The sequence below is a fragment of the Leucopleurus acutus genome (assembly GCF_964270905.1).
Source record: "Leucopleurus acutus genome assembly, chromosome: 11".
NCBI lineage: Eukaryota > Metazoa > Chordata > Mammalia > Artiodactyla > Delphinidae > Leucopleurus > Leucopleurus acutus.
The window spans coordinates 67,843,616-67,867,710 of NC_139152.1; the positions used below are offsets into that span (position 1 = coordinate 67,843,616).

Here is a 24,095-nt window from a genome sequence, read left to right on the forward strand (position 1 = left end):
GGGCATCACAAACGAGCATTGGCAGTTGAAGTGTATCTGGACAGATGTAAACTGGTCAAAGAACAGCAATCCAGGCAGAGGAAGGAAAAAAATGATCTGAGCGAAGGCCTAGAAGCTGGGAAGTTCGGTTGACATTAGGATGCATATAGAGGAGTAATGGGAGATTGGCCTAGAAGTCATAATGGGGTTGGCTGTGAATGCTGGGCTGGGAAGGGTGTTTATTTTGGTAAGAAATAGGATGTGATGAGGGATTCTTGTGAAGCAGAGTGATGGTGTTAGGGTTATACTTCAGGAGTTATATTTCAGGAAGTTTCTCTATCCACAGCATGTGTAATAGATCAAAAGGGGAATGAAAGCAGGCAGGGATGACTAGTTCAGTTTTACAAATATTTGTTATGTGCCTTATATGTGTTGGGCATTGAAGAAAATATACTCTTTCCATGGGGGGACTTTGAGCCTAATGAAAGAAACAGAATAGTAAACAGGCGCTTTTAGTAAGCCTGCTAAGCAATGGGGGTAGGAAATGATGGAAGCCTGAATGGGGGCGGGGGAAGGAGAAAAGAGAAGTTAGAGGTGAATTTAAGGGACACTTGCAGTTGGATTTTTCTCTGAGATCCTGACTGGCGTCAACATATCCTTAACCAATTTAAAAGTAGATGTAGGAGCAAAGAGAGAAGGACCCCTCATGCACAACCGCGGTGTCAGTGGTGGAAGAATGATGGTGCTTCATGAGGGGCTTGTATGGAAAAGGAGGTGGTGTGTAAGGAAAATTATTTGGATTCAGTCTTATTCAGCTGAAGATACTGAAAGGGCAACTAACAATATTGCTTGATAGTGACACAGTGCTATTTTATTCAGCAGTCTTCTGGTTGCACATCTCAGAATAACAGTTCAAACTAGTGTATTGGCTTATTGGCTTATTTAGTTATTGGCTTATTTAGCGGTGTTCGCTTCAGGCACGACGGGATCCAGCTGCACTAAGAATTGCCTCTGTCTCCTTGATCTGGGTTTTTTGCGCTGGCTTCATTCTTAGGCTCTGTCTTCAGGGAATCCTTTAGTAGCCCTAGGATTTCATCTCATTCTTAAAAGAAGATGTCCTTTCCCAGTAGATTGTTGGAGCTGTTTTGACTCCAATTGACCTGGCTGGCTGCTAAGTCAGTTCTTGTGGCCAGAAACAAGGATGGGGGGATGTACGCTAACTGGCCAAATCAAGTGATAACCTTTCATCAGGAGGTGGGGATGACAGCTTCACTCTATGCACATGGACTGAGGGTGGATGTGGCCTGTTCTCAGAAGGAAGAACAGGACACTGTTAACTAAGAAGAAGGGGTCTGGAAAAACCAGTCCATGACACCAGGCTAAGTAATTTTTCAAACACTTTAAGTTAACATTGCCTCATTTGATCTTCAACACAACAATCTGTGAGAAGCGTTGTTATCTACCAACTGTAGGTAAAGGAGCTGTGCTTTAGAGAGGTTAACTGGCCAAAGGTAAGACTCTGGTGTTAGTAGAGGAACCGGGATTGCATCATTCAGGTATGGCTGTCACCTGGGGCAGTACAAGTGTAGGCTTGTGAGCAATACTCAGGCTGGAGGCGTCGATGGAGAAAGCATCTCTTGAGTTGCAGGTGTCAAAGATGATGACCACAGAGGTGGAAAGTGTAGAGAGAGGGGAGGTCAGGAGACAGAACCGAGAGAAACATCCACATTTGGGAGAAAAATCTGAAAGAGATGCTAGCCAAGGAGAGTTGGAAAGAAGTCAAAAAAGATAGGAGGGGAATGGGAAGAGTAATGTGTTAAAAGACCCCAGGTACGACTTCATAAATGTTTATTATTTTGTGCTGAGAGTGTCGTAAAAGCTTAAAGGAATTTTAAGTGAAATAGGACCGTGGTACATAGATTTTTGAAGGCTATATATATATGAAGAAAGAGTACTGATTTTGCATTGATGGCTAGCACTCGTTGTTTGGTGTTAATGGTGATAATACTAATAATGACAGCAGCTATCTCATGTGTTACATATATTACATATAACAATGTGCTTTTTGCTTACTAACTCGTTTCCTCCTCAAAATGGTCCTATAAGGCAAGTACAGTTATTATCCTTATCTTGCAGATGAAAAAACTGAGGTACAGAGAGATGGAGTAACTCCGGTCCAGTTGGCTCCAGACTCAGTTTTCTTAACCACTGCATTTCACTGCCCTTTCTGGGCATAGATTGGCGTGCTTGGGTAGCACTGAAGCAGGGCAGGTTAACAAAGGCCATGCTCTTTCTTCTTTCTCTTGTGGAACAAATTTCAACCCATCACCTAAAAGAAAAAAAAATTTTTTTAAATATAGAGTTTGGCCTTTACTTACTTTTTAGTAGAACAATTTGAAAGTACTTGGGAAGAGCGTGCCATTTGATGTTTGGAGAATCTAAGCATCATTCCTCCTCTGAAGGACTGATGGCCATCATTTTTGTGGGTGCTCATGACTGAAAAGGTCAATGGACAGGAAAAACAGTACTGAGAGAAACCCACACAAGGACAGTTGGGATGGCAGTGTCATATCATTCATCCGTTTTACATTTTACAATAGCGTTGGCCTTTGTCAACATTTTTTAAAGGAAAAATCATAATGCAGCAAAAAGCCACAAATGAACAAAACTGAAAACAGATTAAGACCTCCTTGAAAGCTTGAGAGACTGGATCTTTTTGCTTCAAAAGACAGTCTCTTGGGCCTGTGTTCTCTGGAGAATTCTGCCTACAATTGTTTCTTTTCCACACCTGCTGCTTCAATGTTCTTCACCTTTTCTGGAGTGGAAAATTTCCCAATTCCTTAGTGTCTTTCTGAATTTTCAATACCCACTCACAGAGGTAACATTAGAAATTATATCAGCATGACATTTTGTTTTGAGTTAAGCCTTTTCATTGACTGAGAAGTAGCAGGTTTCCCTCTTTCAGTTTTGGACTTGCATAAGAAAACGCAAATAGATGAGTATCTATTATGTTGAGTGTTGAGCGACTACCTTTACTTCTCATTTTGCTGGCAGATTATCCAGATTCCATTAAATCCCTTTTGGTGTGTATCTTTCTTAATATGATGTGAAGGATGCGTAATGCATCCCTTATCACTGACTTGCATGTGTGACATGACTTATGTACTAAAGCCCAGGGCAATTTAGTCTTATTTCTTGTTCTTTTGCCGTAACATTTATTGAGTAAATAAAAACCTGGCTAATAATAAGATAATGTCCATCAGAGAATTTTATCAGACTGAAGTCTCCCTTAGTGCAGTATATTTTGAACATGGGTGGGATGTTCCTTTGCTCTTCTATTATTTTATTGACACTGTTTGCCTTTAATTCTTTTCTACAGTGTAAATTTAGGGCTGTGCCGCATCAAAGGTTTTTCTCACAATGAAATTATGAGATTTGTTAGTTTTGTTCTTTGTTTTGAAATTCTTGTTTCACGAGAGTTAAACGCATAGTATATCTTGTTGTTGCTGCAGATTACTAGACCTATTGCTACGGATATAAGAAATTCTGGCAGCTTTGAACAGATTTTTAAACGTGTGCTTCTTTTTTTTTTTTTCCTTTCCCTCAAAAAGTCTTTACAGAGTTAGTTATGGAGCTGAACTAATAGCATGTAGAAAACCTGGTTTAGGGAACATGCGTCTCCATTCTATAAGGATCTGCCACTGAAAGGGTGAAGTATTGTCCTAAACAAAATGTGCTTTTCAGCTTTTCTCGCTAAATTAGCCAAGCCTTATCCCACAGTGCTTTGCTGTTGAACTTTCTGCTGCCCTGACTTTGATAGTATGAACGTTTCTGCATTGATATTAGAGAAATGCACATCAATATCTAAGTTAATGTTCAGTGGAGGCCAGTTGGCTTTTCATTCTCAATGGCTTGAAATCAGCTCTAACAACACTGGCAGTTTGGCAGTTTTTCATATTTCTTTAAAATTTTAATTATAACCCATCAAGTCTTAAGCAATTACTTCTGGGGTAGACTCTTGATGAATGTCATAACAGGGTGTTTTAGTTTAATGGATCCAGACTAACATCTGTTTCTAATATTTTAAAAGCCAATTTATATGGAAATTCATTTATACACAGTCAATACATGGAGCCTTGTAAAAATCAAACTCAAAATGGAAAATCAAACCACTGTGATATAGTAGGTCTTCTGTTAACAAAGGATTTCACTGATGAGTAGATTCAGCTGTGCTAACACCCAAACTATTGCAGCTTAAACAAGATAGCAATTTCTTTCTCATACTCAGGTAGTTTGCCAAGGGCCGGTATGGTCTACCATGCCAGGGACTCAGTTTCCTTCAGTCTTATTGCTCTGTTGGCATGACTTCTATTCCTAAGGACACCTTATGAGTCACGATGGCTGCTGGAACTCCAGCTATTACATCTGTGCTCCAGCAGGAAGGGGGTAGGGGTAGGAGAGGGAAGGATACTAAGCTTTTTCCTTTTAAGGATACTTTTTTCTAGTAGTGCATAGCACTCTGCTTATATTCCACTGACCAAATATTAGTCAGTGGCCAAATACTAGTCACAGGACCATATTTAGCAGCAAGGGAAGATAGGAAATGATAATTTTTTGTCCAGAAGACATGTACCCAGCTAAAAACTAAAGTATGGGAAAATGGAGAACATAGACACTGGAGAACTGTCTGTAACATTGAGTACTTTTTAAAACCTGATTTTGACAGACTTTCTGCCTTTTATTGAGCATCTAGAAAAGTCAGCTCGTTTTCATAAGTAGATAATATATACAGAAGGACTAGCATAGTGTTTGGCAGAGTATATAACCAGCTACTATTAATGTATGTTGATGTCTGTTTTCATTCCAGCCCCCAGATGCACCTAATTTCAGAGGTCGTGGGTCGAACTGAATTTTTGTAGATTAGAATACAGTCTTTGTAGAATAATAATAGCAGCAGCTCACAGGGCCAAGGTGTTCTTTGCACTAGGTCTCCAGAACGCTCATGTATCTGCAAAGCAGTGTTCTTTGCTTTTTTACACAGTAGATAAATGAACAATTGCAAGGGTTAGAAATGTGGAAGCTCGGGCTCCTCCCCAGACCTACTGAATTAGAACCTTTACATGCCCGATAATGAGATCCCCAGGTGATCTGCATGTATGGGAAGCATTGCTCTGGGCACAGATGTTCTACCTAAAATTTATTTCTGCTGGGGGCGGGGCGGCTAGTCCTTGCTGTAAGCGTATCCCCTGCACCAGTATCACCTGAGACTTTCTCGCCAACACGCGGGCAATTGTTTGGCAACTGCTTTATTGAACCTTAAGAGTTAAGCCTTTAACTCTGCATTTATTCTTCAAAGGTATTTGCATTCAAACAAGGAGGAAAGCTTTTGAGGGAGAGAAATGCAACCTTAATTGCGGATCTAGTAAGCTATTAAGGGGAGGATCTGAATTCAATCTACTTGGAAAGCTGGCTCCAAGGCTCGTTTGCATTAATCACGTATACCTGGAATCCCATCATAAAGCCACGTGATGACGAAGCCACGTGATGACAAGGCTACAAAGGAAGGCAGTGTTTTAGCAGTATGTTTTAGCAGTGTATATCCTTCTTTCTTTCTGTATTTTACATTAGATTTCTGTTTCGACATTTTATTTTTTAGCCGTGCTATCAAGACTAATCAGGACCTTCTCCCAGAAACCCCATGGACCCACATTTTCTACAATGATTTTTGGGGGACGCTGCTAACCCACAGCGGCAGCCACAAGTCCTACCGGCCACTCTGCACTCTTTCCTTCCGCCTGAACCATGCCATCGGAGGGCTGAATCCCTGGAGCTACCATCTTGTCAACGTGCTCCTGCATGCGGCAGTCACTGGTCTCTTCACGAGCTTCTCCAAGATCCTGCTTGGGGATGGATACTGGACCTTCATGGCTGGCTTGATGTTTGCCTCTCACCCCATCCACACGGAGGCGGTGGCAGGAATCGTGGGCCGGGCCGATGTGGGGGCCAGTCTCTTCTTCCTCCTCTCCTTGCTCTGCTACATGAAACACTGTTCTACAAGGGGCGCCTCGGCCAGGACCTGGGGCTGGTTCCTGGGGACAGGACTGTGCGCCGGATGCAGCATGCTGTGGAAGGAACAAGGAGTGACGGTCCTGGCAGTTTCAGCCATTTATGACGTCTTTGTCTTTCACAGGCTGAAAATGAAACAGATCTTACCCACCATTTACAAAGTAAGTGATTGTTGGTGCTTGAGCATTGGATTACTGAGTCCTCTCCTTGCTTGGTCCCTTTTCCCCATTTAAAAAGCAAATGTGTTCCTCTTCAAAGAGAATTTAAAGTAAGTTACTTTTTGATCTTCGGGAGGTGGAAGTGTCCTCTCTGACCTTTCCCTACTAACTGGGTGTCAGTCACGGATTATTTTATTTCTCAGGTTTCTTATTTTCATGATTTCCAAGGGGCTAGAAGGACAATTCTGCCTTGTAGAGAATATGCATCTTTATTATTTATTTAGTTTTACTCCTCGATTTCAGCCCAAATTCCCTGTAATCCAATAAATTGCCTCTAAAATGTGTTTGAAAAAAATAACACAGCTGATCATAGAGCTAGATGCTCGACTCTGTCAAGAGGAAATCCTCTGCTATTTGTTAATATTACTTTTCCTGAGCTGACTTTGGAAAACAACCCTCTCTGCAGTGCACTGGGAACTCACATTCTTAAATCATGAGTCATATTCACCTTTCCCTGATGTAGTGTATTAAGAACCGAAGAGTCAAAACAGAAAGTGGTTATTGTAAGTTTTGCCCTGAGGCCAATTAAGACCTTTGCTTCAGGGCTTAATATGTGTTCTTCTGTATTCCCTTAGTGGTTGCAAAATGCAATGTCGTCTGAAGGTCGCGGAAGCACTTTCTCGGATCCCACGTACTTAAAGAGAACTGAGCAGTTTTCTGCTGGTGTGTTTGGGTGGACCAGCACCTCTTGAGAAACTGCGTCCTTCCCATCTCCCCATCCTCCCTCTCTGGCAAGAAACTCACCCTTGCTTTAACTTAAGTATAAAGGCGGAACTTTGCCAGTGTTTGCAGACCTCAGCCATTTTCTAAATCATGGACCACAGCCAGCTCCTCCATCCTTTTGGACACTCTTAAGCAAGGAATTACGGTTTAGGATACTGACCCTGAGAAAGCTGTCAAGTTTTCTAGTTTTTACCACTTTTTTCTCTCAGTTCTTAATTTTACTTCAAATTCAATTGGGAAGAAATTGAAATAAAGAACAAAATTGAGGGAAATGGAAACATTTATTTATTTTATTTTGAAAATATATTTTTAATTTTTGGCTGCGTTGGGTCTTTGTTGCTGTGCGCAGGCTTTCTCTAGTTGCGGCGAGCGGCGGCTACTCTTCGTTGTGGTACATGGGCTTCTCATTGCGGTGGCTCCTCTTTGTTGGGGAGTACGGGCTCTTGGGCTTCTCATTGCGGTGGCTTCTCTTTGTTGGGGAGTACGGGCTCTAGGCGCGCGGGCTCAGTAGTTGTGTTTCGCTGGCTCTAGAGCGCAGACTTAGTAGCTGTGGCACAACGGGCTTAGTTGCTCCTCGGCATGTGGGATCTTCCCAGACCAGGGCTCAAACCCGTGTCTCCTGCATCGGCAGGTGGATTCTTAACCACTGCACCACCAGGGAAGTCCTCGGAAACATTTGTTTTTAAATGACTTTTTTTTTTTCTTTTACATAGGAGGCAGAGTAATTACTGCTGTGCCTCTGCTCTGCAGGGAACTCCAGTATCAAGTGCTTAATGAAGTTCTTTTGTGATTTCGGTTAAATGCTGAAACTTTAAAAGGGAACTCTGGTTAGAGTTTGATGCTTTGCAAACAACATATGGTTTGAAAGTCAAGCTTTTAATTTCAAATCAATTTTAATTAGTCTCTCAAGGAAATTTAGGGAAAATAATCTTTTTCTTTCCTTTGAAAACCATGCCATCAACAATAGACCGTTTTCTTGTTTTACTGGAAATACAAATAGAGTAAGTGTAAGTCATGGTCCTTGTCCTATGCAGGGTGAGAACTATTTGGGGATGCAGACTGGATGTTTTAAGACCTTGTGTTGATAGCCTGTGAAACACTGTGGTTTCTCCTACAGAATTTTCATGTTACCATCTCATGAATTAGGAAATTACCTTGGTATGTCAATTCAAGACTTGCTTTTAGGACCTTTGAAGTTCTCTTCTGAGAAATTTTCAGGTCTGTAAGCCTGTTTTCAAGGATTAAGTTGCTGATTGATCTCCTTACTATAAATATGTCCCATGCAGTATTTGGGACATACTTATAAGAGAAGACTATCCTTTGTTCATCTGAAATTAAAATATAACTGGGCATCTCGTATTTTACTTGGCAGCCTTACTCATGCAACTGCTGCTTCAGAAAACGAGACGTGCCACTAGTGCAGGGGAGAAGAACTTTTCTCTCCATCGGAGTTCTTTGGCTGGCCTAATAATCAAATGGCCGTAAGACAGATTAACAGGAGAAAAACAGATTTAGTTTTGTACATACAGGACCCCCTCAGAGACAGGAGAAGCTCCTCAACAGTTAGGCAGTTGAGGTTTCTATGCCATCCTGAGCTAAGGAAAAGGGGGGAGGGGTCTGGAACTTCAGAGGAAGGAAGACGATTCACAGGAAGACAGGACGAGCAAATGTTTGCCACGCCAGACCAGTCTTCCTTATGTAAAAAAGTTATCTTTGGTAATAACTCTCTTCCTGGCACAGGGTAACTAAATCCTTTTAGGCATTTCAGAGGGAAGTAAAAACTTCTTCTTGAGTCTGTTGGGCCTTAATTGTCTTTCGCTCCGTATAATCCACATGCCAAAGTGGCACATTCTGTGGCAGCCTGCCCCGAACCCCATCACTGTGAAGGAATTCGTAAGAGTAGAGAGTGTGATGTCCCCTGCACTATGGGAAAGGACTTAATGGCTTTGAATGTTCAGTGTCTTGAGAAGTTTTCAGATGGAAACTTGCCCAGGCTGTCTGGCAGCCACTGCTTGCAGGCAAGGGAAGTAAGTGGTCAGGGCAGCAAAACCCTTCATCTGATAGCTGCTATCTCAACTTAGCTTTTTTCTTTCACTCTTAGGTTTTGGGCCAGTGAGCTTAATGAGGACATTGGGATAACAGACTTTACAGATCTGTAAGGAACCTTGAGACCATCTATGCCAGTCCCCTTGTTTCCAGCTGAGGTGTAGAGAACCAGAGATGTGAAAGTCACCCAGAAAATGGTGGAATCACCAGGACTAGAAGACATATTTGTAACTGTCTAGTGATCTTACACTGTGAAGGTGTGAAGATGAATAAAGAAAGTAGTCAGATGACTCCACAGTAGAAAAGAAAATAATGGGCATTGAATCTTAACGTGCACTGGCTGAGTCACTTTGGACGAGTTCAATGACCTGTTTCTTCATGTAGAAATAGAGATAATTAATGTTCTCTCCTGGAGATGTTAGGAAGATTATGTGAAACTGTAGAGTGTTCGTTGTGAACTGGGTGCCCAATATTTGGAAGTCACTTAAGGCACATTAGTTGAAGGGAAAGAAGAAATATCAGTGGAAATGTAATTCTTTATCTCAAGAAAGAGAAGGCCAAAGGATACATTTCTACTAGTCTTTAAACATGCAGTGGTTTGAAAGCATATGAATTAGGAGTCAACTAAAGCTGAAGCATGAATATTTAAGCAAAAACTTTCATTTAGAATTTCATGACTGTGGGGCTTATAAACACGGGCATAGATTACATATGGAAGTTATAGAAAAATTCCATGTTCTGTCTTTAAAATAAATAGATCTCTATGCCTGGGGTGAGTTAGAAGAGACTCTGAAGGAAGTGGATTAAAAGACGTTTCAACCTTAAACGAATAATCGTCTTAAATGTCTTACTAATTAACTCTGCATCGGAGTTATCATAGTTGGCCACATGAAATAAACTTCCCTGCCTTATTAAAACATAACTTATGTATAAACAGAAAAATCCAGTGCACAAATGTTTACCTCTATTAGGCAAACTAGAGAACCAGCCAGATACTCAAAAATCTAAAGATGGTGGTCCTACAAGCTGGAAGTTATTAAAACCAGAGGAGCAAGGCTCTCCATCTTTATAGTTTTGTCCATAATGTTTTTCTCATAGCAGTCACACTCAGCTTCTCCCTTCACGTTTCTTCGGAAACGTCAGAAGTTAGAGGCCTTATCAGATCCAGGCCCCAAAGTCAAATGCACACCAGGACCAGGCAGAAGGGCCTGTGGTGAACTAGAGGTTATGCTCTCGCACTCGTACTTCTCTCTATCCCATTATTGCGATAAGAAAATACAGGTTTCGGTTTCGTAGAGGTTAATATTTTTCTAAGACAGACATCTGTATTTTCTATGACATCTCCTGTTATTTATTATTGGTTACTAATTTAAGAACAAATATGCCCTGTTTGGGCCAGACGATATCCTTGGGATGACTGAATCTGGCCAGAAGTCTTGGCTGCCGTGTTTTGACGTCTAAGATTCCTGCAAGGGATACCCGTGTCCATATGACATGTAAATTTTTTGTAGTTCTGCAAAAGGAATACGAAAGTTTTTTCTCCGATGAAGTGTTTGAAAAACAGTAGGTACCCAGAAAATCATAGATATTTTATTTAGTATTTGGTAACCATGTATAGTGTTTATATCTGCCAGGCACTGTTCTGAATATGTCAAAAATATGAACACATTTAACTTATTTAGTAAATGCTTATCACGAGAGTAATATGACTTAGGAAATAATGTGGTTGAATATAATATGAAATAATATAGTTTTCAATAGTTAGGAAGATTTCTAAGAAAACAATATAAAATCTTCAGGAATGTGTATGAACAAAGTTAGAGTTCCTAAGTATTTTTTTGAAAACTGTTAAATGTTCTAGATCTTCACTTCAGCATCTATTTAATACGTTTCCTACATTATTCTTGGCATCTAGTGCACCATCTGGCACATAGTAGGAACCTGGTAAATTATTGAATTCGCCCTTGTTTAAGATTGACTTTTGAAAAGGATGTGCCTGCAATGGTAAAGTGAAATCCTATACTCTCCCCTTTCTACAGCGAGGATTTCATTACTGGTTAGTGAGTTCTGGAAGGTAGGATTGGAAGAAATGCATGTCAGAAAAATGTTGAAAAATGAGTTTTCTTGACCTCTCACCAAATGATTATTTTAGCCTTTCTTAGATGATTTTCACTTACTCTTTTTTTTTTTTTTTTTTTTTTTTGCGGTACGCGGGCCTTTCACTGTTGTGGCCTCTCCCGCTGCGGAGCACAGGCTCCGTATGCACAGGCTCAGCGGCCATGGCTCACGGGCCCAGCCGCTCCGCGCGGCATGTGGGATCCTCCCAGACCGGGGCACGAACCCGTGTCCCCTGCATCGGCAGGCGGACTCTCAACCACTGCGCCACCAGGGAAGCCCCTTCACTTACTTTTTGACAGCATAAAACTAAGTAAGGGGAGTGGGGAACCCTTGAAACACACACTAGCCTTGCAAATAAATGCTAGACTTTTATCTGCCCACAAAATATTTTACAAGTCTCCCATGACCCCAGGAGGTACATGGGTAATAAAATCAGTAAAGGCAACATTTTTCTTACTTACCCAACATCAGTCATTGCTTGCCTAGTGGCCATTTTCTGTGCTTATTTAACATCTGTTAACTGTTTTAATGTGGAAACATCTTTTTCTCCCCCACCTTTATTAGCCTCATCATCACTTACTCAGTTACAGGTGGGGAAAAAAATTTAAAAAGGAAGGAAATCTGAAAGCGGGTGTAACAATTCTAACTATAGCCCAAAATAATTTGGAAAAATGAAGCCCTTTGAGTTTGATCTTTTTAAAGACTGTCTCTAAAGATGGCTGCATTAATTTTGCTGTAGTTGCTTCCAAGATGTGCATTATCTGGACAGCCTCCTTCAAATAAAATCTTGCGGCTGTATTTCATGTAAACAAGATAAAGAGACTATATTATTAGAGAGGGAAACGGGAGGCATTGCCACTTTCAGAAAACAAGTCATCTCTGTCTAGAAATAACTTTATTTTAATGCGAAGCAGGATGTGTTTGATGGAGGTTGCCTTCGTTGAACAAGTTTACCCTTTATCTTGGGTATTATGTAAGCTGGGCTCTACAGCCGGGTGCAGTGATCAGACCCACACTAACAAACAGTCCCATATTTCCAAACCATTTACAGGGTTTATCTTGAGAATGGTTTCCGAGGGTTAGGGCTTATGTTCTGTTGAAGGTTTGGGTTTGTCGCTGTCGGAACACTGAAGACATTAAACGTAGTGCTTCTGTGTATCAGACTATTTTGTGTGACTCCTCGTGTACAGAAGAGCCAGCGCATAGCCCGCAGGTATTTGCACATTGAATCCACATGTGTTTTTTTTATTTGATTAGCTGCTCGGATGACATTGGTGGAATCTGTTATCATTTATGTCCCTGTCCCCTTTCTTTCTAGACCAGGTTGTGGTTTTACGTAAGATGTGACCCTCATATCCATTGCCTTGAATGAAATAGGATATATTTGCCCTTTCTGATTGTCTTTAATCACCATCTGTGCCACTCCAAGTAGTGTTCCTGCTTTCTGAGGATTGTCTTTTCCCCCATTTGCCTTACACTTGACTTTGTGAGAATCCAGATATAGCAAGATACTCCGATTCTGATCACAGTATTTCCTCGCATTATTGAAACTGGAGGACTGTTTGTCATGCAGCTACAAATGAATCTGGATTTCCTTCAAGTAAACTTGTTGTAGCATTTAATATTCATGACCTGTAGTTCTTTAAAACTTTGAACTGCTGCGAAGACCGCTAACCAGATAACACCACAAATAAAGTCGAGGTTCAGAAATATTTTACAATTCAAAAAGCCAAAGATTAATAGGGTATTTTATTCCTGCAGGTTGGCTTCCTCGCTCAGCTGACTTAAGATGATTCTGTATTCTCTTTGTGGTTTAGGTTCCAATTATTTAAATTTGGGAAGCTGATTACCCTTGCAGGTTTCTGTAATACTTGCATTAGAGTGTTAATACCTGAGACAGTGTTCTATTCACAAATTATGATTGTTTTTTTAAAGATTCATCTTTGTGCAAGGCATGGTGTTAGGTGATGCGGGGAATCAAAGATGAATCGAAAAAATTCTGCCCTGAAGGACGTTTGAGAGTAGTAGGAAGTGGAGAATAGTGCCTGCCAGTGTAGAACTGAAATTCAAGCTGAAGAGTGGGGAGGGCTGGAGGGGAGGCCCTGGGAGCATTAGGGCGGCTTAGAGGAAGGGGAGGTGACTTTCAGCTGAAGTGCCTTCAGCAGCAAAGGTGTGGGAGGAGGACCCCGAAGGATTCTTGGGATATGGGCATTTATAATTGGACAGACGAGGAAGAGTGGAGAGCGGAGCCTGAGCATTACACAGAGGGACGCTCAGAGGAAGTTACTGAGGAGCACTGAGCAGTCCTTTTGTTAGATACCCAGAGCACCAGGACCTGGAGAGGAAAATGAATCAGGAAAGGTAGACTGAGACAGCTACTGTGTCTAACGACGTCGGGGCCCTTTAAGATGGGTTGTCACCCCGACAATGATGGGAAGTGATGCATGGCTTTCAAATGTGCTAGCCCTTGGACTGGTCCATGGGAGAAGCCCAAGAATGTATAGGCCAGCTCTTCTTGCCTCTTGGAGAACTTTCTTTTCTGTTCTTCCCCTAAACCTTGGGGAGAGAGGGTCCCTTGGGTGATGAGATTAACGACCAGACTCAGGAGTAGAAGTTGTATCTCATTCAGTGAGTGTGTCTCCTATCAGTGTTTATTTCGTTCTTTAGTATTTAAAAGAAAAGCAGTTATTTTCTGAAGGCTAATATTGTCGTACTTTTTTCTCTGTAATATTTGGCATATTATTATATACTCCTAATGAGAAAAACAGGGAGTCCTTAAGGGCTCTTTCCTATGTCCGTTCTTCCAGTATTCCTGAAACGTATTCAGATATTACTGTGAATGGCCACAAATACAAATCCCTCTTTGTTTTGTACTCTTTCACAAAGGAAGACAGAAAAAAAAATTTTTACAGGACGGAATAAAACACCCTATCAGCACTAAATTTCAACCAGTTAACTGAGTACACTGTCAGTGAAAATGACACGCAAATTGGACCTTGTGATGAATAAATAATGAGTCTCATTGAAATCATCTCTGCTGTTCTCATAACACTGTCTGGGATGCATATTACATCACTTGGCTCAATTTTCGATAACCTGCTGCCTCAGAGGAATCCAATTGACTGAGGGGATCTCATGACTATCAGGTTACTCATATTCAGCTGGGTTCTGTCAATTTCACAGAAAATGATGTGGTTTGCACAAATTTGAAATCCATTGTCATTGCCTAGAAGTCAGATTCCTGTCTTAAATGCCTGGAACAATGGAAATGCTAATTTAGTTTTGATTTCTCAAATGAAACTTAAGCTATAGAAAGCCTGATTTCCAGAGTACATTAGAGATTCCTTAAAAGGTGTGAGCAGGGTGGGAGGTGGGTTGGATAAAACTGAATATTAAATCAAATTCTTTGATCATTAGAATATCTGTGATATGTGATACTGTGGTAAAGGTTGCATGGTGTGATGTTTTATTTTTTATATCCAGTTTCATACCTATTGATCACAGTATTCCTTTCTTCAAAAAGGAAAATAAGAAATCAAAAGGGAAGAACAGCACTTTCTGATAACAAAAGTCTGCAGTGATTTGGTGCTAGGAAGGTCGATGTGCCCTTGCTCTCAGGGTTTGTCTTTACAGCTCTGCAGCACCCAGATGGCTCCTGTATGCTCTGTTGGTCTGATTACAACTCTTGCATCAAGTGAAATAGCATGAATTCAGAATTTAATACATGTTTCCTGGGTAATTATGGCCTTGATTAGTGAAGTCAGTGTTCATGTTCCAGAGGACACTTTCTTTCTTTCTCCGCATGTTTGTTCATTTCACTTCAGGAAATGAAATAAAATGCAAAGATCATAATGCTTCTCTTTGGTATAATAGGGGAATCTGCAATACTTGCCTTTGGGTATATGGTTGTCGTTTTGCTTATAATTAATATAAGATTCAAAGAAAACAGCAGGGACAATATGAGAAAAATGAAGGACATGTAAAAACAAATAAATGACTTAGCTTTTAGTATATGAAGAAATGGAAGATATATCTAGAATTTCCGTTAATGTATTGCTGAAGATAACTACATACCAAGTACATTTAATAGTCTTTGATTATATGCAACATCATTTGTGACTGCTTAAAAATAAATTTTATGTATTTAAAAACAGCAAAAAAGAAAAAACCTTAATATTTTAATTTTATGAATTTTGAGTCATTATACCTGTTAGCAGTACCAACCCAACCTTTTGAGGGCATTGTCTTAGTTTTTAATGTATAAGACACTGAGTCCCTTCCCCCTATAAAAGGGTGTGTGTGTGTGTGTGTTTTGTGTGTTTTCTATCAGAATACATGTTTATGTAATGTACTCAGATTATACCAAAGTTATACATGAATGATTTGAGTGTATTTCCATAATTTTTATGAAATGGAAAGCTCCAAATTACATAGGATTATTTTTTTCTAATTTGAAGATTCAGGCAAAAATTTGCCAGTTTACGTGTTCCATCGAGTGAAGTTTCTTTCTTAAAATCTCATGAAAGGGCTTCCCTTGTGGTGCAGTGGTTGAGAGTCCGCCTGCCGATGCAGGGGACGTGGGTTCGTGCCCCGGTCCGGCAAGATCCCACATGCCGTAGAGTGGCTGGACCCGTGAGCCATGGCCTCTGAGCCTGCGCTTCCGGAGCCTGTGCTCCACAACGGGAGAGGCCACAACAGTGAGAGGCCCGCGTACCAAAAAAAAAAAAAAAAAAAAAAAAAATCTCATGACGTAGTGTGATAAAAAGTTAAATATATCTAATACTATAAAAGCAAGTGATGTTCACTTTGAAGAACGACTTGGTGATCGGCTAGTCTTCTCACGTATAGGTGCAAGTAAGGCTATTTTGGAAAGGCTGTAGGACTGGAACATGCAGGTTTAGATTTAAATGATATGATTTTAGATAAAGTACTAAATGTATTGAACATCAGTTACAGGGTCTGTGAACTAGGAATATAATATTTGCCTTGCCAAGTTATTGCCAGACATGAATATAGTAGGTGTACACTCTTCAGCCAAGTTCCTCTCTATAGTACTATCATGATCATCAGCATTTTACTGCATTTCCACAGCATTCCAATAATAGTGAACTTTTTGTCTGTTGTTTTACAGAGCTCTCAATTAGCATAGCTCCGGCTTTTCTAGTGGCATGCAGGGTGAAATGTCAGTCAGCTTGTTTGCTATCCTCTTCACCAATGCTGACAATTTAAAGAATATTGAGAAGGAGACCTTTTTTAAGGATCATTTTTCTGAACAACACGATTTGATCATTTATCTTTTGTTTGATTGAAAATAAGTACACATACTCATTCCTTAATTTTTCTCCGTTGATAATATGTTGCCATCATCTCATACTTTTATAGCCTGATTTTTCCCCTTCAGGCTCAGGATGGTGCTGTTGCTTATATATATGAAAGTGGAGGGGAGCCGGGCCTTTTCTGGTCTGCTCCCCCCGACCTCCCTGTTTCCTGTATATTTCCTTTTGGTAAGGTTTATAGTAAGGAAGATTAGTTCAGTAGCTGCAATAGCTTGCAGCGTTCAAGTCTCATTCTTTGGAGAAAGAGGAAGCAGTTATCACCTAAGGGTGAATGTGCATCTCTTTCCTCCTCCTATTCTTCCCCAGCCTGGCAGCCAATATTGTGGCAGCTGATTCCAGAATCTTTTATAAGAAACCTTTTCAGGGAAACATTGAGGCTGCTTTTTGCTGCTGTTATTGTTGCTGTTCCACAGTTTAGTTTATTTCCCTACCTCCTAGGGAGAGCGGAGTAAGCAAAAACTTTTATTTTTAAAGCATTCCTATTTTCTGGCTGCCAAAAATTTTACGAAATATTTCAGACGTCTTAACATTCAGACCAAATTATTTTTACAGAAACTTAAATCTGGTAACTTGGGCTTGCTGAGAAAAGTCTATAGGTAAAATTAGTTTTTGATTTCAGAAAATTCAGTATTTAAAAATCTGGTTTAATTGGCAGGTAATAACAGGGCTGGGTGGGGGATGGTGACTAAAGATTAGGATTCGTTATGGGTTTCCAAACTGGGACGGTCATCAGCCTCTCCTGGGGAAACTGTTTTAAACCAGAGATTATAGCCCCAAACTGGAAGCTACTGAATAATAATATTTTGCTCTGCTTATTTTTAGTCTTTTTTTCTTTTCTTGCGGTACGCGGGCCTCTCACTGCTGTGGCCTCTCCCGTTGCGGAGCACAGGCTCCGGACGCGCAGGCTCAGCGGCCATGGCTCGTGGGCCCAGCCGCTCCGCGGCATGTGGGATCTTCCCAGACCGGGGCACGAACCCGTGTTCCCTGCATCGGCAGGCGGACTCTCAACCACTACGCCACCAGGGAAGCCCCATATTAATTCTTAATAAGTATTATTGAATATTGTTAATTACTAATGATGTTAATGATTAAGAAGGATGGAGTCAGGGGTGAGATACACCTAGATTTTAATCTCGGTACCATCAGTTATTACTTGTGTAAAATTGAGCAGGTGCAGAGTTCTCATGAATAAAATGGAGATTCACTCGCCTATCTCCAAATTAAATGTGTTTATCTAATATATTTGTCAAGTAGAAGTCCTCAAATAAGTGGTAGTTATTTATTATTTTTTTTTTTTTGTGGTACGTGGGCCTCTCACTGTTGTGGCCTCTCCCGTTGCGGAGCACAGGCTCCGGATGCGCAGGCTCAGCAGCTATGGCTCATGGGCCCAGCTGCTCAGCGGCATGCAGGATCTTCCCGGACCGGGGCACGAACCCGCGTCTCCTGCATCGGCAGGTGGACTCTCAACCACTGCGCCACCAGGGAAGCCCTTTAGTTTGTTTTTGAGGTGTTGAGGGGGAGCTGGTGGAGAGGTAGCAGGAAAGAAACTACTATTTATTATTTATTTATGGCCGCACCTCACGGTTTGCGGTGCACGACCTTCAGGATCTTAGTTCCCTGACCAGGGATTGAACCCAGACCCATAGTGGTGAAAGCATCGAGTCCTAACTACTGGACTACCAGGGGATTCCCAAGAAACTCCTTTTTAAAAGTTCCTGCTGTTGTTACCAAACCCAGGTTTGTTTACTTGCCACTCATAAGCCAGTAATTCAAGAGGCAAGTGTCAGTAGAAAGCAAAGGTGCTCTAATCAGAAAAACTGGCAATCTGGGGAGAAGGTCGACTCGTGTCCAGAGGGCAACTCTGAAGATCCTGCTCAGCCATGGCAGTTTTTATTTATTTATATTTTTAATTTTTACTTATTTTTATTTTTAATTAAAAAAATTTTTTTTAATTAATTTATTTTTGGCACATTGGGTCTCCGTTGCTGCGCACGGGCTTTCTCTAGTTGTGGCGAACGGGGGCTACTCTTTGTTGTGGTGCGTGGGCTTCTCAATGCTGTGGCTTCTCTTGTTGTGGAGCACAGGCTCTATGTGCATGGACTTCAGTAGTTGTGGCACGTGGGCTCAGTAATTGTGGCTCACGGGCTCTAGAGTGCAGGCTCAGTAGTTGTGGTGCATGGGCTTAGTTGCTCCGCGGCATGTGGGATCTTCCCGGACCAGAGCTCGAACCCATGTCCCCTGCATTGGCAGGCGGATTCTTAACCACTGCACCACTGGGGAAGCCCAATGGCAGTTTTTAAAGGGAAAAAATGGGTGAGTGGGGGAGAATCTCAGTGAATCGTCAAGGCAGGAGGTTGGGTTCTGCATCATTCTTCATCGTGTGCAGACTGGGTGGCTGTCTCTTCAGATGTTACCTTGCACGTGTGATCTATCTGCAGGATTGCTAAGGGAGCTATTGCGGGTAGAGAGCTAGTCATTTTTTAACATATTAATTCTTCATTCTTCTTTTTAACTAGGAAAAAAATCAACAGGTTAGACAGGGCATGGTGTGCATTCAGGAGAGCATAAGTCAGGGGTTAGTTTCAGTTGCTTACTGATCTCATTCCTATAATTAGATTCTTTTACTGTTAGGAGGAGAACAGAAATGGGCAAACAGGAAAAGGGCAAAAGAGCTGATTTCACTGTGATTTTGATGAATGGCTTGGTTTGGGACCCACTGGTGCACATCGAGAATCTGATACCCCATACAATATTATTAAACATTATAAGATATTCATAAAGACACAAGATTTTGTGGCTGGAGAAGGATATTAGAAATTATGTATCCATATGCTACCCCATCTCTTTTCACAGAATTTGGGGCCCACAGAAATTAGTCACAGGATAAGTCAAGCGTAGAGCTGGCATGGTACCTCGTCCTCCAGGTCCAGTGCTTTTACCACTGTGCACATCGCTTCCCTGCGTTTAATTTATAAAAAACTTGTTACTATGGAAATACTTTTCTATTTGCCACTTTAGACTAGAGACTTGTAATGGACTGCTATGTACCATCCCTCAAGTATGTCATTCATTAAGACTCTGCGCTTCTTATTTCACCCTAGGTTCTTTCTCTTTTGCTGTGTTAATAATTCCAGGGCACCTTTTGAAATTGAGTTGGTTTGTGTTTTGTTATTGTTTTCCTCCCCGCCAGGCCCATCTTTTTCCTATCCCTGCCCCTTCCTCCCCAACCCCCCTGAACCAGCTTCACTTAAGGGCTCAGATATTTTCCTTTTGCTATTTTAGGGCTCCAGCTTGATTTAAGCTTGCTTTCAATAGGAACACATACTTTTGTAGCTACGAGAAGCTGAACACAAAGTGACTAAAATCAGAGTGTTTTTCTTCCTGATTTGGTTAATTTCCTTTACTAACAGGATATTATGTTTGGAATAGGTTACCCCTCAATAGAGGGATCTTCTCTTTGAGGATGCTGAGTCTGAGGTTGGTGTAGAGGTGGAGAAGTAATAAATACTGGGGCACCTCCTTTTTGACACCCTCTTCCAACTCTCCAAGGTACCATGGCTCAAACTTGGAGAAGAAAAGTTTTAGGCATTAGCAGTAGACTCATCAGCTTGGTGTATCATCGTTCACCCTGGTGCTTGCAATTCCAGGAGTGTGGTGGACACCACTTGTGTCTTAAAGATGCTTAAAGTTTCTTCTGACCATATGATATGACTTTAGTTTCTCACTGTTGGGTGAATATTCGAATGAGTGACAACCCTAATGTCAAAAGTGAGGATGGTTCCAAAAATGAAGGTAAAATTGCCAGAAAGGAGAAAATACAGAGGTGCCAATTGAAAAATGGGCAGGCTGAGTGAGAAAAGGGCTGAATTTAAGCTGTCAAAGCAACAGCCGAAAGTTTCTGGTTCTTGGACAGGGTAATTTGTAGTCTTTGATTCTTTTGCATTCTGCAGTATAATCTTCTCCATGGCTCTGCTGACTTCCATATTCTTTAAAGAGGAAGAGAAATACCCAGTTTGAATTCATTAGCCTTCATTTGCATATACACAGAGCTGGTGGTAATTACGATAACAACCACCATTGATCAAGGCTTACCGTGGTGTGCTAGCAAAGTGTCTTCTGTGCATTTCTTTGTTCGATTCTATGAGAGTAGGTATTATTAACCTCATTTACAGATGAGGAAACTAAGGTTTATAGGAGTGAAATAATTTGCCCAAGGATTCAGAGAGTGCCTGGGGGAGAAGGGATCTCCTTCCAAAGTTTTGACACCAAAGCTCATGGTCTTTCCATTATACTGTTTTTGTACAAGTTTGGTTAAGATGGAAGATGCAAATACGATGATGAAAGAATCAACCGCTTTCGTATTACTTGGTCTTAGGACCAAGGCTGTTTACCTGGAATAGCTTTAAAAACAAATAACCTGCACTTCCACATGCAATAGCTGATTTTATGTGTGCTAGAAATACAAAGATGGATAATATATTATCCCAGTCCCTAGGAAGTATAAGACGTGTACAAATTATATGACTTTGCCTTAATGCTAATAGAATTTCATATAAAGTGCACACGTGTCTGACAAATTTATTTAGTCTGGTGAGGGAAGAGTCTTGAGTGACAGAAAAGCAGTGGCATCTCAGTAGCTCTGCTCATCCAAGATTTTGTTCTGTTCTTAACTGTTTTTAGAAACATTTCATGTGGGTGCGTTTAACTTGGGTTCAGAGTCAACTTCCATTTTTTTTCTCCCTCAATACCTGTCATGTGACTAGAAGTTTGCTAGATGCTTTCTTATTTTTTCATTTTTTGAAAAATAGGTACTGAGTGTCTTCTAGGTATGAGGCACCTTTCTAGATGTCGAGGGTAAAGCAGTTAAGAAAACAGACAAAATTTCTGTTCTCTTGGGATTTACATTTGTTTTCTAATTTAACTGTCACAGTGACCCTGTGGGGTCATTATTTGTACCCATTTTACAAGAGATTGAGTGAATTCCCCCTAATTGATTAGCAATGCAGTGAAGCTGGACTTCAAAGACAGTGCTAATTGTAAATCCAGTGATCATTTCCAGTGCAGCACATTATCTTTCCTTTGAGTTCCTTCAAGTAAAATGTGGCCTGATTATTTAAGGTATTATATGAGTAATACTGATTTTGTGTGTGTGTGTGTGTGTGTGTGTGTGTGTGTGTGTGTGTGTGTGTGTGTGTGTGTGTGTGTGTGTGTGTAGTTGGTTTAGAAGCCTCCTTTAGAACAAGGGCTGGATACTCTTTTTCTTTTGCACCTTCCTGTCCCAGAAGAGAAATAGTCATTGAGTATTCTGAGCTTGATCATCAACATCCCATTGGCTTGCAAGGGCATAGCATGTCCGCCATGGCTTTGTCCTACACTGAACAGATATAAAAGAGAGGCCTTGTACATACCTCCTTTGAGGTTGGACTGGCTTAGATTTGCTTCTGAAGCTCCTTATAGCTCCTCTCCCTCCTCTGAAATGCATGGTGTTTCTCAAAAGCATGCAAAAAAGAATTATCTGGAGTCAGTTCACAGTGAAACATTTGGTTTGGCTCCGAATTTCATATTGCCGCATCACTGCTAATCAACCTCATTAACTTATTTACGCGTATAGGCGATGCATTCCTAGTGGCTTTATAAAAGAAAAGATGAGTCTGTGATACAGAGGTGGTTTTATAATTCAGGTTAAAAACTTTTTCCTGTAAATTTCATTAAAATTATAAAACAGCTTAGAATAACTAGCAATGTTGTGATGCCAACAAGTGCCTATGTGTCTTAGTGGGTCCTACCCTGCACAGGATGTCAGGTCTTGTTGGACGAGGATTGTAAAGAGTGTTTTTGGAATCTGAGCTTTCCTCTATTTCTATAAAAAAGGGCTCTAAGTTCCCTGATGCAATACCCATAACCTTTGAGGCCAGATGTAATTCTGTTTTTTTAAAAAATTATTTGGAAGTAATGGGGCATAAACTCTGTATTAGATAACACCCCCAACATGGCAGCATTTCAAAGTAAGAAACTTTTAGTATTTCTGAAGGGAAATATATGAATATTTACAATAAATGGCATAAAGACTGTAAATAGCCTCATGTCAGTTCACGTTGGGCTTTTTTTGTATTTTTTGACAGTTTTATTGAGATACATTTCACATGTCATAAAATTGGTCTATTTAAAGTGTATAGTTTATGTTGGTTTTGAGTGTGTTTACCAAGTTTTTGCAACTATCACCAAAATCTTAATTCCGTATTTTGAAATTAAGAATGAGGGAGTTTGGACCTGTAGTTACTGTTTTTAAAAGATGTAGGGTTGTTGTTGTTTTCCCTTTTTTAAAAAAAAATTTTTCACGTTTAATAAGATCTGTAGAAAAAAGTTCTGACCTCAGTCCATGTAGTTGGTTAAAGTCTGACTGAGATTCCTGCATGTTTTCACTGGTGTCTTTAATATGCTTGCCTGTCTTATTTACTGTTTAACAAATTGGTTATGGAGTTTGGGTAATCAAGGTATCTTCCTTGGGGTTATGTTTAGGTCAGAATGCTTAGATCCTTATTTTGTTTTTTCAAAATTATGATAAATTGTAGGCCCCTACATAAATGCAATTTTCTGCAGTAAGAATCTGACATCAGTATTTGATTGCTTTCTTGACTGTGTGTTTTGTACATGCAGCCCTTGCTTCTTGAATGAGTAACAACGGCTTATCATGTAAATAGGAATCGAGATACTTCTAAGTCTTTTCCATATATTTGCCTCTCAGTGTGTATTACATATGTCTTACACATGCAGAAGTAATTGTGTTCTATTTAAGTGCATGTTATTGACTTTTTAGCTGTGACCAGGGGTTTTATCAAAGTGTAAAGGTGCTTTTAAAATCTAAGATAGATCCAATTCCGTACCTTTACTTTTTTTAAAAAAAGGAAGCATATTTTTAGACAAACTAAACATATTTAAAGATGGAACAGAATTTGGAGTATTTCTTTACCCCTTTAAAGAAATGGCCACTCTAAAATATGTCCCAGCTTATTTCCTAGAGGTAGATTTACTTCTGGGCAGCTTTAAAAGAGAAATAACGTCAAGTTAATTATGGGAGAACGATTCTATAAAAATTTAATATGCCATTAAGACATTTGCTGATTTACATCAGACTTAACATAAAGGTTGTTTGAAGCTACACCTTTGCATCCTGCTGGTGGCCTTTTTCTGGGTTAATTACATGCGAGCCTCTGAAAAATGTTAGACATTTGAGAGAAGTTGTGATTTCAGAGAAAAGGGAACACACTGTGAAAAGTATGGCCATGTGGCATAATGACATAAATCCTGCAGTTCTAATCAGGAGGCCTGGGTTCTCACAGTTTCTGCCACTACCTGCTTGTGTAATTGTGGACAAGTCATTTAACCTCTCCAGGGGTTATTTTCCTAATATGGGAGTTTCTGGGGATGCTTCAAGAACCAAATTATATCACACTATTTTTAATCATAATTTAAAAAATAATTTTATTGCTAATCTTTTTTTAGTAAAATCATAACTTTCTCTGTCTTTGAAATAATCTGATTGAAAAAATGGAATTATTATGCAGATGTTAAGTTCTTCATTCATTGCCAGAACAGAAGATTAGATCCC

The 24,095-nt window shown here is 40.4% G+C and overlaps 1 protein-coding gene across 3 annotated transcripts in view; it reads left to right on the forward strand.

The window, feature by feature from the left end:
* TMTC2 (transmembrane O-mannosyltransferase targeting cadherins 2) overlaps nt 1–24,095 on the forward strand; it is a 649,990-nt gene that overhangs the window by 151,025 nt on the left and 474,870 nt on the right. For all 3 annotated transcript variants that reach the window (XM_082850900.1, XM_082850901.1, XM_082850899.1), the window contains exon 2: nt 5,636–6,206. In XM_082850900.1, coding sequence (XP_082707026.1) covers nt 5,636–6,206 — 571 coding nt within the window. The remainder of the gene's footprint in view (nt 1–5,635; nt 6,207–24,095) is intronic.